The 15,699-nt window shown below is 58.9% G+C and overlaps 1 protein-coding gene across 1 annotated transcript; it reads right to left on the minus strand.

The window, feature by feature from the left end:
- Positions 1 to 2,160: 2,160 nt before the first annotated feature.
- SCNN1A (sodium channel epithelial 1 subunit alpha) lies at positions 2,161 to 11,801 on the minus strand. The gene is made up of 12 exons (XM_001512541.5): positions 11,122 to 11,801; positions 7,220 to 7,481; positions 6,483 to 6,670; positions 5,551 to 5,654; positions 5,035 to 5,198; positions 4,381 to 4,482; positions 4,129 to 4,246; positions 3,541 to 3,619; positions 3,270 to 3,327; positions 3,116 to 3,171; positions 2,921 to 2,996; positions 2,161 to 2,663 (listed from the first exon to the last, which is right to left on the minus strand). The coding sequence occupies exons 1-12, from the start codon at positions 11,514 to 11,516 to the stop codon at positions 2,346 to 2,348; spliced, it is 1,920 nt and encodes a 639-aa protein (XP_001512591.3). The 5' UTR covers positions 11,517 to 11,801; the 3' UTR covers positions 2,161 to 2,345.
- Positions 11,802 to 15,699: the final 3,898 nt, after the last annotated feature.

A 15,699-nucleotide genomic window follows, 5' to 3' on the forward strand; every position in this document is an offset into this window, starting at 1 on the left:
TTTACCGGTGCGATTTCACCAGCCTGCAGAGCTAGGGAGTTTAAGTGGGGAGTGGGCTTCGCTGTGGAGTGTGGGGGGGTTGGGAGAAACAACCTGGTCAAGCCCCCCATTTTCCAGTGGAGAAGGTCCCTCTCCAGTCCTCCAGAAAACGGGGAGGCCTTGAGTCCAGACAGGAAGGAAAACCAGAAGACCAGAAGAAAACCTCCCAGGGGTTGGGAGGAAGGGGAACGGACAGCCATTTCCTTTTTCTCGAAAGGGACACAGCCTAGAGCTGAGCAGAAGGGTGGACCAGGTCCATGTCAGGCGTTGGAGCTGGTGGCCCCAGGGTCCAGCTGTGAGGGCAATAGGTCCAGCTTCCCCGGGTTCCAGCTTAGAGGGTGAAATGCCTCAGCTGCCTGGGGGTGGACTCGAACCTCTTTCCTTCCCCCAAGGGCCCTGACCAGACCTAAGAGCTCCCGAGCCTGACGGAAAGGACCCCAGATCCACAGTCTTTCTGTTCCGTTTGGTTTACAGAAAGCTCTCTCCACACCACATACCAATCTATCCCATCCTCTCTAAGGGGGCCCATGGGGGTTGGGGTCCCTGTGTTTGCAGCTTGAGCCTGTGGGAGTCAGGCCTCGTGGCTCTTCCAGCAAGTAAGGGCCCTCCTGCATCAGGAAGAAATTCCTTACCCGTTTTAACCATTCCTTACGCATCCGCTTTCTTTTCCCACCGAACCCCAGCTCACACTCTTCATTCCTTTCAAGCTCACCTACCCACTCTGGCCCATTCCCATCTGTCTCACCTCCAACCCCTTGCTCGTGCCCTCTCTCCCGCCTGGAATTCCCTCCCCATTCGCATCTGCCAGACCCCAGCTTTCCCTATTGTCAAAGTCCTCCTCTTCAAAGTGGCTTTCCCTGTAATAGTTTTCCTTCTCCACAAGTAACAGCTTCCCCACTGTCATCTCAGCACTTTTGCTTTCATAAGTACCCACAGCTCTTCCGTTCATGTCGATTTATACACCCTCCTTTATAAGCCCTTATTTACCACTCATCCATGTTTCCATTCTCTTTTTCATCATCATCAATGGTATTTATTGAGTGCTTACTATGTGCACAGCACTGTTCTAAGTGCTTGAGAGAATGCGATACGACGGAGTTGGTAGACACAAACCCTGCCCACAGTAAGTTTAGTCTAGAGAGGGAGGCAGACACTAAATAAATTAATGATTTGTATTATATCCTGTTTGTAAATCATTTGTGAGACAGAAACTAATATAAATTATTTATATTATATCCTGTTTGTAAATCATCTGCATCTGCCTCTTCCACTAATCTGTAAAGTCTATAAGGGCAGGGATCATGGCCTCTGACTCTATTGTATTCTCCCAAGTGCTCAGTACAGTGCTCTGCTCACAGTAGGTACTCAGTAAATACTGTGTTGCTTGATTGCCTCCAAGGAGTGCCTTTCACTCCCTACCCCAAAGGCTTTAAGGCAGAGCAGAACATGCTGGGGCACCTCAGGCCATCGAAACCTCATCCCTATCCTACCCAGAATGCCATTCACCCACCCACAGCCCTTATGTACATATCTGTAATTTATTATAATAATAATTATTATTATGGTATTTGTTAAGTGCTTATTATGTGCCAAGCACTGTTCTAAGCACCGGGGTAAATGGAGGGTAATGAGGTTGTCCCACGTGGGGCTCGCATTTTTAATCCTCATTTTACAGATGAGGTAACCGAGGCACAGAATTTAAGTGATTTGCACAGGGTTATACAACTGACCAGTGGTGGAATCAGGATTAGAACCCATGTCCTCTGACTCCCAAGCCCGTGCTCTTTCCGCTAAGCCACGCTGTTCTCAATTTGTATTCTTGTCTGTCTACCCACTGTAAACTCACTGTGGGCACGGAATGTGTCTACCAACTCTGTTAATATTGTACTTTCCCAGGAGCTCAGTACATTGCTCAATAAATAAGTGCTCAATAAATAAATAAATATTAAGTGCTCGATAAGTACCAGTGATTGACTGATGGATTGATTGACTGATACCACCAGTAGCAAACCCAGGCTGAGGGAGTGGAGGGTTAGGGGGAAGATGGGAGGCTTACCATGAGGAGGGGCTGCCCCTCCCCCCACTCCCTCACCCTGCACCACCTCACACAGGAGAAACACACATGGCTCCAGTAGCTCTTTAATACCCAGACCAATGCCCGTGGGAGCCTTGGCTTCACCCCTGAAACTGCCTGCTGGGCCTGGGAGGAGCTTTGATCCAGTCCTAGGTCCCATTTGGGAGCAGGGCATGGAAGGGAGGAAGAGGAGCTTGTCCTAGGGGCTGGACCTGGCCCACCCCTCCTTCAGCTACAGGCAGGGGCCTGGCGGCGGGGGGCCCAGCGTGGCATAGGCAGGCGGAGGGGCCGTGGAGGGGGAGGAGTCGAGCGGAGGCCGGGTGAGCTGGGCGAGGTCAGGGAGGGTGGGCAGCGGGGCGGTGGCCACCTCTTCAGAGCCACCCTGGCCTCTCCCTGGGGCCCAGTAGCGTCTGTGGAGCCTTCGAAGAAGTAGCAGGAAGGTGATAACGAAGAAGTCAAAGACGAGCTCGGCCAGCTCCACCACAGACAGCACGGAGGAGCCGAACCACAGGCTCCATTGACTCCCCAGGTTGGACAGCAGGGTTACCATCTACTGGGCGGAGCGATCAGGAGGGTCAGCGCGGTGGGCCGGAGCTGGGAATCACCCCCGGGGGCCAGAGCCAGACGCGTGGCATCCCCCGACCCTGCTCTTTTCCCCACAGACACCTCTGGTCGTTGCCCTGCCCAGCCACCTGAAAACCGACTGTGCGCCCTTCTTTCCCCCACCTCCAGAGTCCCGGGAACCCTGTGTTCCAGCACCTCCCTTGGGACCCAGTCTCCTCCCGAAACCAGCCCCCCAGGACCCACCGTGACGGAGGGAGATTCGGAGATGGTTTTGTAGTTCAGTTCCTTGAAGTAGATATTGAGCTTTGCCACACCGCTCCTGAGGGGGGAGGGAGAATTTATTGACCCCCTCAGACCTCCTTGACCCCGCGGCTGTCCCTGCCCCCGTGTCCCACCTCCCGCCCCACCTCCAACCCCAGGTAGCAGTGGGGCAAGTACCTGCGAGAGCTGAGGGAGTAGTTGTTCTGTTTGTTCAGCATCTGGAAAACCCAGTCCTGGGCAGAGAGTGGAGGGCGGTCACTGGGGATGCCCTCCCACACCACACGTGCATACACACATGCACAAACACGTGCACACCCTCCTCTGTGCTCACCTGAGACATGACAGAAGGCCAGCGGGAATAGCCAGCAGACAGCTGGTAGCTGGTCACTCTAGAGAGAGAGGAAGGGGTCCATGAGGGGGAGGACGGGAATGGGGAAACGTTGCCCTCCTCTACCCGTTGCCCCCCACCTCTCTTCCTCCTTCTCCCTCCCACCCTCTGCCCCATGGTCCCTCCGGGGAAGCGGGGGCCGGGCTGGGTCTTGGCAGAGGGGTCTGGATTGGGCAGGGAGGCCGAGGGAGGTGGCAGGGGCATGGGCACTCACAGACAGGGTTTCCGGCATTTTGTAAAACAGCCCAGGGAGTCGGAGGAGAAAGCGGCCTGGAGCTTGTAGTAGCAGTAGCCTGGGGAGCCAGATGGCCGGTCACCTCCAACCAACCCAGGTCAGGTCATCATTTCCCTCCCCCTGCCTCCGCATCCGCCCGCCCCTTTCTGTCCCTGATGATATGGTCCGATGGCCCCGCTGCCCTTCCCTTGGGCGGCTTTGGGACCACTGACCACCAGCCCGGGGAACCTTCCCCACCCCCAGCCAGAGAGCACGGGGACTCAGGACCACCCCCACTGCCAGCCCAGTCACCCCGATGTCTGCCTTCCCGCCCCCAGCTCGGCCCAAGCCCACACTGTCCTGCTCCCCACCCAACCCAACCTCTGGAGGTTTGGGGGGGAAACCCTAAGTAAGATCAGAGACAGATAGGCAGCGACATAGAAGAGATACATAAAGAAGGTGATCTACTGAGATAGTCAGGAGACACCGAGAGAGACGGTAAGAGGAGACAGCTGCAGAGACAGGCAGAGCATCAGAGAGGAGGAGGGGGAGTCAGCAGGGGGCCTGGGGAGGCTCTGGGCCGGTCACCCCAGGAAACGTGTTTCCGGTAATCGCAGAACTCCACGCCGGGCGGCCGTGGGTAGAATAAGTAGGCGCAGCCACACTTTTGAACCATGCTCTCCTGGAAGCAGGAGTGGATGCAGACCTGTAGGGATGGGACAGGACAGGACAGTGAGGAGGGGTCAGCTCGGGGCCCCCGCACCTCGCTGCCCTCAACCCAGGGCCCCTACCTGGCTATGGGGCCATGGGGGCAAGGGGACACGGAGACGAGGGCCGTACCTGCTGCGTGTAGCGTGTGTCTGCATACAGGATCTTGACGGGGATATCACTGCCATCCTTGGTACAGTCCCCATAGTCACCCCCAAGACGGTCCAGGGTCTCCTGTTCCACACAAAGTGGGCAAAGGTCCGTGACTGCCCATCAGCCTCCTTGCCAGATGCCCGGCCGCTCGGCCCACCTTGCCCCGGGACTGGGAGTGCTGCCCCAAGCCTTCTGTGCTTTGTTTATGTATTTATGTAGTTCTTTATATTAATGTCTGTCTCCCACTCTGGCCTGTAAACTCCTTGTGGGCAGGGAGCATGTATTCCAAATCCTTGGAGCTGTACTCTCCCAAGGGTTTAGTACAGTGCTCTGCACATAGTAAGCACTCAATAAATACCACTGATAGATTTTACCAGCCTGTCTATCCCCTATCCAGTGCCCAGTTGGCTCTCCTGATTCCCCCGGAGGCCTGCCAGGGCCTCGACCTCCTGCCTCCCTACCCCTCTGTCCCTCACTCTTCAGATACCCACCCTTATGTCTCCCATCCCTAACCCTGTCCCTCCAGGGACCCCTCCATTCATGCCCATCTGATTCCATTCCTCTGTCCCTGCCCTCTATCCCATCCCACTGTCCCGTCCTCTTCCCCCCAACCCCGGCCCTGGGGGCCCATGCCTTCTGCATGCTGATAGAGGTCTCCACGCCAGGTCTCAGGTTGAAGCCGCCATCGTCCATAAAGGCTGGTTCGTCCTGCCCGTGCACAGTCACACGAGCGCCAGTGACCGTGGACAGCAGGGGAATGTAGTCCTTCTGCTCCGTGCGCAGGGTCAGCGACAGGCCTGAGGGTGCAGGACAGAAGGAGGGAGGCAGGGAGGGAAGCAGGGGTGTCGGACAGTCTGCCCCAGCCACAGGGGAGGGCAGGGGGCCAGGAGGGCAACCCGTCTACGCTTTCTCCAGCATCTTCGTGTGCCTGTCTGAGACAGTGTCCCATACTGGCCACACCAGAGGCAGACCAGGAGGGGCAGTGAAGTGTCTGATGCCCAGTCCAGTTGGCATTGAGCTGGATGGAGGCAGGGTAGACTGGTATGCCCCGCTGGGCAGGGGAGAGAGCTCCAGGTGGGGTTTGGAGAAACTGGGAGGTGGGGGGACCGGAGCAGAGGCCAAGGTGTTGGCTGGATCAGCTGGACTCACCGTTGTTGACCCCGGGCAGTGAAGACATCCAGAGGGTGGACGTGTTCTTCCCATTGAAGGTGTAGCAGTTGCCGTAGATGGGGTGGTGGAACTGAGAGTAGTTCCTGGATCAGAGGAGAGCAGGAAGGGGGAGTCTGGAGAACCAGCTTCCTACAAGAGCAGGGGAATCTGGAGGGCGGGGACCCCAGACCCCACCTACAGAAGCCCAGAAGAACCTTGCTTTCTATACGGCCTAAGCTGTCCATAGGCACTTGTGTGTTAGCTCCAGGGAACACCATGGTCCAGATTAAACCAACCCAGAATGTTGGGGGGAGGGAATAAAAGTGACGTCTTGAGTTGGCAGTGTCATTCTCAGCCCAGACAGGGAGGAAGGGGAGAATGAGAAAAAGAGAGGGGGGGAGAGAGCGAGGAAGACAGAGAGAGAGAGAGACTGGAGCACTTAGGAAATGCCCTCCAAACCCATGGAGAAAACCTGTGTACAAACCCTCCTCCATTTCACACTAGGTCGGGAGGAGAGGTGTAGTTGGGGGAAACTGGGGAGAGAAGAGGACTGGGAGGGATAGTATCACAAGACAATGGGACGAGGGTCGGGGGGCTGGGTCCCTGGACTCAGAGCATCAAAAGAGGAGGGGAAGACAGAGAGCTTGGAGGGTGACCCCTCAGATTTCCTCCAGAGAAGTCCCGCATGAAATCCAGCCACTGGCCCATCCACCCCCAGCCCAAAGAGCTCGTGTCCAGGAGGCAGAAAGTTTATCCTGCAAAAGGGGCCGAAACGACCCCAGCAGCCCAATCCACCTTGCCAGAGGGGGAGGAGGGTCCCGAAGGATGAAGTGGCCATTGGCTGGGCTGAGCTGCTGGGTGGACTGAGGGGGCTGGGGGAGCTGGGCAGGCTGGAGAGGGAGGAGGCAACAGTGGTGTCAAATGAGACTCACGCCTGGTTGCAGGAGGCCTGGTTGAAGCGGCAGGCGAAGATGAAGTTGCTGAGAGCGGCCTCGTTCGGCACCAGAGGGTCGGGCAGTCGGGCTAGGATGTTGATGTAGTGAAAGCGGTACCACTCACGCACAGCGTCCACTCCTGACGAGTATGTCTGGTAGAAGCAGTCCGAGCCATTCTGGTCACACTGGGATACCGCCAAGGCAGAGTCAGTGGGGCTGCGGGAGCCCGAGGAGAGGGGGAGCCCAAGGGGAGGGGAAGCCCGAGGAGAGGGGGAAAGCCTGAGGTCAGAAGACTGAGGGGAGGGAGAGCCAAAGGGGAGGGGGAAGACTGGGGGCTGGAGGAAGCCAGAGAAGAGGGAAAGATGGAAGGGAAGGGGAAGCCTGAGGGACGGGGAAGACAGAGGGGAAGCGGAGCCAGAAGGAAGGGGAAAAGAGAGGAGAAGGGAAGCTAGAGGGAAGGGGAAGAGAGAGGAGAAAGGAAGTCAAAGGGAAGGGGAGCCAGAGGGAAGAGGGGGCGAATGGAGGGATGGAAGCCCAGGGAACCCTTGTGTGAGGAAAGGCCTTGGGGAATTGGGGATGGGGTGCGGGGGAGGTTAAAGGTCAAGGTGGGTGAGGAGGGAGTTGGGGTGGGAGCGGGCAGAGTTGGGGAGTGGGTGAGGCCTGGGAACGGGCAGGGGCGGTGGGCGGAGCCCGGGAATCGGAGGGGGCATGTCCGTGGAGGGGAGGTGCCTCACCAGCTTGAAGCCGATCTTCCAGTCGGTCTTGCCCACCCGCGGGCCGTTCTCCCGGACGCCCCTGGCCCCGCTGCGGACCCGGCGGGGCTGGGAGGCCGGCGGGGGTCGCCGCAGCACCTGCAGGGGGTGGGGCAGGGGGCTCCCGAGGCCCCGGCGGGAGCGGGGGCGCGAGGGGAGCGCGGCCGTCGTGTTGTAGAGGTCGAAGAGCGTCTTCTCGGTGACGCGGTCGAGCTCCTCCAGCTCCTCGCGCGCGGCGCTGTACCTGGCGGGGCGGGCGGGGAGGGACGGGGGCCGGTGGGTCAGGGCCGGCGGCCTCGGGGAGCCTTCCGGGCCCGATGATGGCCAAGTCCAGTTTGCGTCCCCCCGCCCCTCGCCCTCTTCAGTGCCCCTGGGTGGACCGCCCAAGCCCCTGAGTCTCCCCAGTGAGCCCGCGCCGACCATCCAAGCCCCAGACTCTCCTTCTCCATCCCTGACTCTTCCCCCAGTGACCCCCGCACAAACCATCCAATCCCCTGTCTCTCCCCTCGGCATCTCTCACTCTCCCCAGTGACCCTGCGCAGATTATCCAGCCCCTTGACTCTCCTCAGTGACCCTGCGCCGACCATCCAAGCTCCTGACTCTCCCTCGCCATTCCTGACTCTCCTCCTGGGTCCCAGCACGACCCATCCAATCCCCTGATTCTCCCCTCTCCGTCTCTCACTCTCCCCAGTGACTCAATACGGGCCATCCCACACCCCGGCTCTCCCTTCTCCATCCCTGCCTCTTCCCCAGTGACCCAGCTCGGACCATTCAACAGCCCTGACTCGCCCCTCTCCATCCCTCGCTTTCTCCCAGAGATCCGGCCCGCCCTTTCGTCCACAGCCCTGTCCAAACCCCTCCGGACCGGCCGGAGTTTTCTCGCCCTGGGGAGTGAGGGGGGGGAGGGAGGGAGGGTGATTTGGGAATCAGGAATTCCTGGTTCGCCCAGTGACCCTGGGCGGACCATTCCTGGCTCTGTAACCTCAGCCTCGCTCCCTCTCAGCCTGCACCTGTCCAGGCTGCGGCGCCCAGACCCTTTCCGCCCGCACCTGGAAATAACTCCGCCCTTCGACTAACCCGGTTCCCTCCCCGGCCCGGGCCCCGCCTTGGTCTTGTTCATCCTGAGATGCACAGTCCAGACCTGCTCTCAGAAAACAAGAGTGGGCGGCCCGGGCTCGATCAATCAGTCAATCAATCAGTGGTATTTATCGATTGCTTACTATGTGCAGAGCACCGTACGAAGCGCTTGGTAGAGTACAAGTGCGACCTTGAAGAAGTCACTTCACTTCTCTTTGCCTCAGTTACCTCATCTGTAGAATGGGGAGTGAGAGTGGGAGCCCCAGATGGGACTGTGTCGGACTCGATTTGCGTGCAACGCTCAATACAGTGCCTGGCGCATAGTAAGCGCTTAAAAATAATAATAAATATTACTAATATCATAATATATCAAAGTATTACTAATTAGTATATATTACGATATTATTATAATATATGATGATATATTATAATTGGCTATTAGTAATATATCATTACATTACTAACATTACTAATAAGATATCACTCATATTAATAAAGTATAATGATAATAATAATAAATAATAAGAGAATTTGCAGACACGTTCCCTACCCATAATGAGTTTACAGTCTAGAGTGAGGCTCATACACGGCAGAGCTGGTCAGGTCTTTACTCCGGAGTAGTAGCGTGGCCTAGTGCCAACTATGCCACTGGCCTGCTATGTGCCCTTGGGTAAGTCACTGAACCTCTCTGGGTCTCGGTTTGCTCATCTGTAAGATGGGGAGAAGGGTCCGGCTGGTTTGGGCTGCCTCGGCTGCTGCTACTTCTCGAGACAGACGACTTAACAGCGTTCAACCGCCGCCCCCCCACCTTCGACCACCAATGGTATTTACTGAGCCCTTACTGTATGCAGAGCACTGTACTAAGTGCTTGGGAGAGTACAGTATAAGAAGGTTGGTAAACACGTTCCCTGCCCGCAGAGAACTAATAGTCTAGAAGGGGAGAAAGACGTTAATATAAATAAATGATTTGCGGATATAAATAAATAAATTACGGACCACCCCAGGTCAAGAACGGCATCTGCAGTTTAGGTAACCGAGCTCCACAAACCCCAGGCTGAGCCCGAGCCGGCAGGGGGCTGGAGTCGGGGGTGGATAGGTGGGGGGCTATCAGGCCCCCGGGCCCCCCCCCACCTGGTTGGGTGTGTTTCACCCCTGCCCAATCCCAGTTCATCCCCATGACTTGCTGCCTCGACGCTCCTCTCGGTCGCTCAGCCCCAGCCTCCAGCCTCAGAGGCTCTGATTCAGACTCAGATCATCCCCAGCCTGGCCTGCCCCTCCCACCCCAGCTCTTCCCTTGTCTTTGGTCCAAAACATCACTCGGGTCCCGTCTCCGTCCCCGGCCTCCCCCTCACTGCTTTAACCCCAAACCCCACCCTGCAGTGCCACCCAGCGGAGGGGAAGCGGGTGGAGTAGTCCTCCCTGATCCGGAGTGGAGTGGTCCACGCCATCCTCGGGTGGGAGGGAGGGGACATGGGGGGCAGCGGAGTGGCCTACCTTGCCTTAGGGGCACCAGTGGAGTGAATCACCCTGGAGAGGAGGTCCAGCAGAGTGACCCACCCTATCTTGGTGGGGGGCAGCGGAATAGCCCACCATGTCCTCGGGGGGCCCGGTGGTGTGACCTTTCCCTGCTCTGGGGGGTCAGTGGAGTGACCCACCCTCTCCGGGGGGCGAGCAGGAGCGTCTCCCAAACTGTCCTGTGGAAGGTGGTGGCGGCCTTCGGAGTGGTCCGCCCTGAACTACAGGGGGTGGGGGGGGGTCATCGAAGGAGGACTTCTGGGGTACTCCAGGGTCCAGGCTTTGGTTCGGAGCCGCCAGGCTAGGGCCGGGGCCGGGAAGTGAGGGCTGCAGGGCTCGGGGGTGCGAGGAGCCTTCCAGTCCGAGCCTCCGAGCCTCCGGGCAGGGAGAAGGGAGAAGGAGGAGGAGGAGGAGGCCATGGTCCGGGTCCCACGGCTGTCCAACCAAGCCCACCAGTCCGCGCCGTCTGCGCTGGGCAGGAGCGGGGCCTAGCACCAGCTCTGGGCCTCTGCAGCCCCCCAACCACGGCCTGCTGGGAGACCTTGGACAAGTCGTGAGACCTCAGTCTCCTAGTCTACAAAATGGGTCCAGCGAAGCCCGGCGCTCCACGCCTCCGGAGATGCTGGGCAGAAGGAATGGGATGGGATGGAAAGGCTTTGAAAGAAGGAAAGGGGCCTGGACGATTGCGGGAGTCGGGGAGAGGAAGGAGGGCGGCCCAAATCGGGGCGTTGAACATGAAACCTGCAGTTTTGTCCCCTTCATTCTCTGCACCTCCCCACGTCAGCCTCCATCCCTCCACCCTCCGGCCTCCCCCTGACCTCGGGTCCGGCCTGGGATCACAGCAGCACCCCCTCCATCCCCTCCCTCAACTCACCACTTTGGCCGGGAGAACAGGGAGAGCACCCCAATAATAAAAATAATAATAATAATATTTGTTAAGCATTTACTACGTGCCAAACACTGTTCTTAGCGCTGGGGTGGACACGAGGCAATCAGGTTGGACACGGTCCCTGCCCCACATGGGGCTCCCAGTCTTCATCCCTATTTTCCAGATGAGGGAACTGAGGCCCAGAGAAGTGACTTGCCCAAGGTCACACAGCAGACAAGCGGCGGAGCCGGCATTAGAACCCACGTCCTCTGACTCCTAAAACCTTCGCTCTTGCCACTGGGCCATGCTGGTTCACTGATCGGTCGGGGGTCGGACACGGGGTCTGAGGTCTCAGTCGCTCGTCCGGCTTGCAAGAATTGGCGGGGTGAGGGGGGGGAGCGCGGGGGGAGCAGCGGGGACCCACCTGAAGGGGTTAAGCGTGCACACGGTGACGGCCGGGAAGACGAGCTTGTCGGAGTTGAGGTTGATGTGCAGGCCGACGGGGTAGCTGAAATAGTCCCCGAAGAGCAGGCCGAATTGCCAGTACATCATGCCGAAGCTGCAGAGGCAGAGCGCGGCCCAGAAGACCGTCTTCATGCGGTTGTGCTGCGAGCAGACCAGCCGGATGGCCCCGTGGATGGTCGTGTTGTTGCAGAAGAACCGGAACAGGTCCCGGTAGGAGCGGTGAAACTCGATCAAACCCTCGGCGGGCGGCGGCGGAGCGGCCGGGGGCGGCGGGGGCGACCCCGTGGGCGGCGGGGGCGACCCCGAGGGCCGGCATCGGCCCGGGCTCCGCCGCTCCCGCTTCTCCCCCTTCATGGTCCCGGCGGGCGGGACCCCCCGCTCCTGCCGACCCCTCCTCCGGGCTCGGGCCGGAGCGGGGGCCGGGGTCGGGCTCTCCCTCGGCCGGCCTTCCGTCCGTCCCTCGCCGGTTCTCTGCGCGACTCCCTCCTCCTGGACCCCCGGCCGTCCACGCTAGCGCCGGACCTCTGTCCGCCCCGGCTCTCTCCGGCTCTGGGGCAGGACTGGCTTCTCTCGCCTTATGTCTCTGGCCGGCCGCCCGGTTCTCCCCCGGGGCCGGCAGGCTCCTCCAGGTCTGGAGGCCTCCCCTCCCCCCGGGGCCGGCCCTCCCCCTCCTCCCCACTCCACCCCTGCCCTCCCCTCCGGTCCGGTCCTCCCCGTTCCCCTTCCCTCCCGGCCCCGGCTGGACTGAGACTGGTTCGTTTCCAGTTGCGGCTGGCAGCCGGCTTCCCCTCCCCTTCTTTTCCCCTTCTCTGCCCTCCCCTTCTCTGCCGTCCTCTCCTCCCCCTCACCTGACAGGTGCAGCGCGGCCCGGCCGGGCGGTACCGCCGGGGACGGAGGCGGCGGGTCGTCATTAGCATCTCAATCCGGCGCGGGGGCGGGGGCGGGCCCGGGGATGGCTGCGAGGGGAGGGGAGGAAGAGTAGGGGAGGAAGAGAGAGGAGGGGTGAGGAGGGAAGGGGAGGGGCCGAGGAGACAGGTGAACCCCCGGTCGGGGCCGGCGCCGGGAACGCAGAGAAGAAGAAGGACGGAAGGTGGGAGGGAGGGTGAGAAGGGGACAGGAGGACGGGGGGGATAGATGAACCGAGATACGGGGAGTTGGGGAACGGGACGGGGGACAGAGACACAGAAAGGCAGGGCCAGAGGGACCGAGGGACGGGAAATAGGGAGACAGGAGCGAAGGGACAGGGGACGGGGGGACGGGGACAGAGACCGAAAAACAGGAACAGGAGGACAGGATCAGAGAGACGGGGACAGAGCGGCAGAAAGAGAGGGACAAGGAGAGAGAGACAGGGACAGAACAGGTGACTGAGAGATAGAGACAGAGGAACGGGGGACAGAGACAGGGAGCAGAGAGACAGGAGAAGGAGGTCAGAGAAACAGGAGACGGAAAGACAGGGACAGAGGGACGGAGATAGAGATGGGGCAGAAAGACAGACAAATAGGGGACAGAGAGAGGGATAGGGGCAGAGGGATGGGTTTAGAGGAGCAGGGAGGGACAGAGAGACAGAGGTTGGAAGGGCAGGGCTTGGGTCTGGATTTGGGCACCGGGATGAACCGGGAGTCTAGAAGGAAAGATCAGGATAGGAAGGGGGCACACCGAGTTAGCGGGGAAAGGGGACTGGCACCTTCCTGGGGACAGTTGGGGGAGAAAAGGGGGTGGCATTGCCCCCGCCCTAGCGATGGTGGTGAGATTATCTTCTCCAAAATTAGCAGTGGGGGTGAATGCCAGGCTGGTAGGCAGAGTAGCCGGTCCCCTGCCCAGCCCCCCCAAATCAGGCTGCGGGCCACGGAGGGGCCCAGGGGAGGCGGACCCAGGTGAGGTGGGTGGGGCTGGCCACTTCTGTTCCTTTTCCACCGGAGGCTGCCAAGGCAGGGACAAAATGTCCCCAATATGGTCACGGGGACAACAGGAATGTAGGCAGCCAGGCCCAAGCCAAGGAGCCTAAGGGGACCCAGAGAGAGGAACCCAGGGGGCAGGAGGAGCTGAGGACACAGTATGGGCAGAGCCAGAGCCCAGGGAGCAAGGGGAGCTAAGGACACAGGATGGGCAGAGCCAGGGCACAGGGGGTGGGGGTGGCTGGAGACACAGGGTGGGCAGAGCCAGGGCCCAAGGGGGTGGCTGGGGACACAGAGTGGGCAGAGCTAGGGCCCAAGGGACAGGAGGGGCCGGGGGCACAGGATGGGCAGAGCCAGGGACCAGGGGATGGGGGGGAATGGCTGCACAGGATGGGCAGAGCCCCAAGACCGGAGGCAGGGGAAGCTGGGGACAGATGGGGTGCAGAGCCAGTGGGCCCTGGGAAAAGCAGGTGGGAGGGATCTGGAGAGTTGAGTTGTGGTGGGGAGGGGGAATGTGGCTGGGTCAGCACAGCTGTACTGACTGTGGTGGGTGGGGACGGTGTGTGTGTGTATATGTGTAGCTCCAGGAGCGCTACACCGTCCTGATGGGTAAACAACGAAGAGCCCCGCGGAGGGAGTGGGGGTGTGCATAGGGCATATCAGCTCTTCCCATTGACCATCTGAGTGACCCCGAACCTGCTTCTTCCAGCGAACTCAAGACTGGGAGCTTGTGTGGAGAGGGAACTGTGTCCCACCTGACTGTGTTGTATCTACGCCAGAGCTTAGCATAGTGCTTGATACAGACTAAGCGCTTCACGAAGATTATTATTATCACGTAGGTTATCAGTGAGAGAGAAAAAGGAGAGGGAGAAGAGATCCCTCAGCCCATTTCACACATGTGAAAACTCAGCCTGGAGGGGTTGACACATTTGCCCCACATCAGCCACTGAAGGGCCAGAAACAGAGATAGGGGAAACTACCCAACCACTTAGTATATTGATTGATTATGGGGGAGATTTGATTAGATTGATTTGCTGTTGACACCACACTAACATTGCATTGATTTAACCCTCACCACCTTCACCTCCCCAAACTCTACCTGTTAAGGAAGGGGTTCCTGAAATGGAGGGGGGAAAGCTTTGAGGATAAAAGCGCTATGCAAAAACGAAGGTATTTTATCTCTCTCTATCCCTTCTCCCCGCCCTGCGCTCGCCCCCAAGCGAAGAGGAGGAGGGAGGTGCCAGCGCCCGCCCAAGCCCCAACAGCGTTGCTTCAAAGCTCCACGTATCTATCAACTGTTGTACCGTAACCTCCCAAGCGCTTAGTGCAGTGCCCTGCACTGCACTCAATAAATACGACTGATCGATTGCACCGTGGCTTAGTGGAAAGAGCAAGGGCTTGGGAGTCAGAGGACTTGGGTTCTAATCCCAGCTCCGCCACTTGCCTGCTGTGTGACCTTGGGCAAACCGTTTAACTTGAGAAGCAGCGTGGCTTAGTGGAAAGAGCACGGACTTGGGAATGGGTTCTAATTCCATTTTACAGATAAGGTAACTGAGGCACAGAGAAGTTAAGTGACTTGCCCACTGTCACACAGCTGACAAGTGGCAGAGCCAGGAGTCGAACCCATGCCCCCTGACTCCAAAGCCCAGGCTCTTTCCGCTGAGCCACGCCACTTATCAGCTCTGTGACTTCGGGTAAGTCACTTAACTTCTCTGTACCTCAGTTCCCTCATTTGTCAGATGGGGGTGAAGACTGTGAGCCCCACGTGGGACAACCTGAAGACCTTATATCTACCCACCAACATAATACCAACATTATTATTATTATTATTATTATTACCCCAGCGCTTAGAACAGTGGTCGGCATATAGTAAGCGCTTAACAAATGCCAACATTATTATTATTATTATTGACTGATTAATTTACCCCCCCCCCGGCTCTGCAGGGGGGCGCACTGTAGAGACGGTGGTGCGCCGGCAGGGGGCAGCACAAACCCATAGGTGTAAAGCCGGGTGGCCTCCCGGGGAGGCGGGTCGAGGAAGGGAGGGATCGCCTTTTCCAGGCCAGGAATTCCAGGAGGAACCTGATGGATCCAGGAAAGGCGAGGAAGAGAGGAGGAGGAGAGGGCAGCGGAGGGCCCGCATTCATTCATTCAATCGTATTTACTGAGCGCTTACTGGTGCAGAGCGCTTGGAGTGTACAGTTCGGCAGCAGATAGAGACAATCCCTGCCCAACCACGGGCTCACAGTCTCAAATAATAATGTTGGTATTTGCGAAGCGCTTACTATGTGCCGAGCACTGTTCTAAGCGCTGGGGGAGATACAGGGTCACCAGGTTGTCCCACGGGAGGCTCCCAGTCTTCATCCCCATTTTCCAGTGGAGGTAACAGGCAGAGAGAAATTAAGTGACTTGCCCACCGAGCTGACAAGCGGCAGAGCCGGGATTCGAATCCATGACCTCTGACTCCCAAACCCGGGCTCCTTCCACTGAGCCCCGCCGCTTCGCTGAAAGGGAGTCGCGTTGGCCTGTCCGGCCGTCGCGCCTTCTGGGGGAGCCGGGCCTGCCTGTCCGGCTACTGGGCCCCATCGTCTGTCCGTCCAGGGGCCCGTCCGTCTTGCAGTCGGTCAGCACGGGACGTTTGG

Source organism: Ornithorhynchus anatinus, chromosome X4, assembly GCF_004115215.2.
Source record: "Ornithorhynchus anatinus isolate Pmale09 chromosome X4, mOrnAna1.pri.v4, whole genome shotgun sequence".
NCBI classification, from domain to species: Eukaryota; Metazoa; Chordata; class Mammalia; order Monotremata; family Ornithorhynchidae; genus Ornithorhynchus; species Ornithorhynchus anatinus.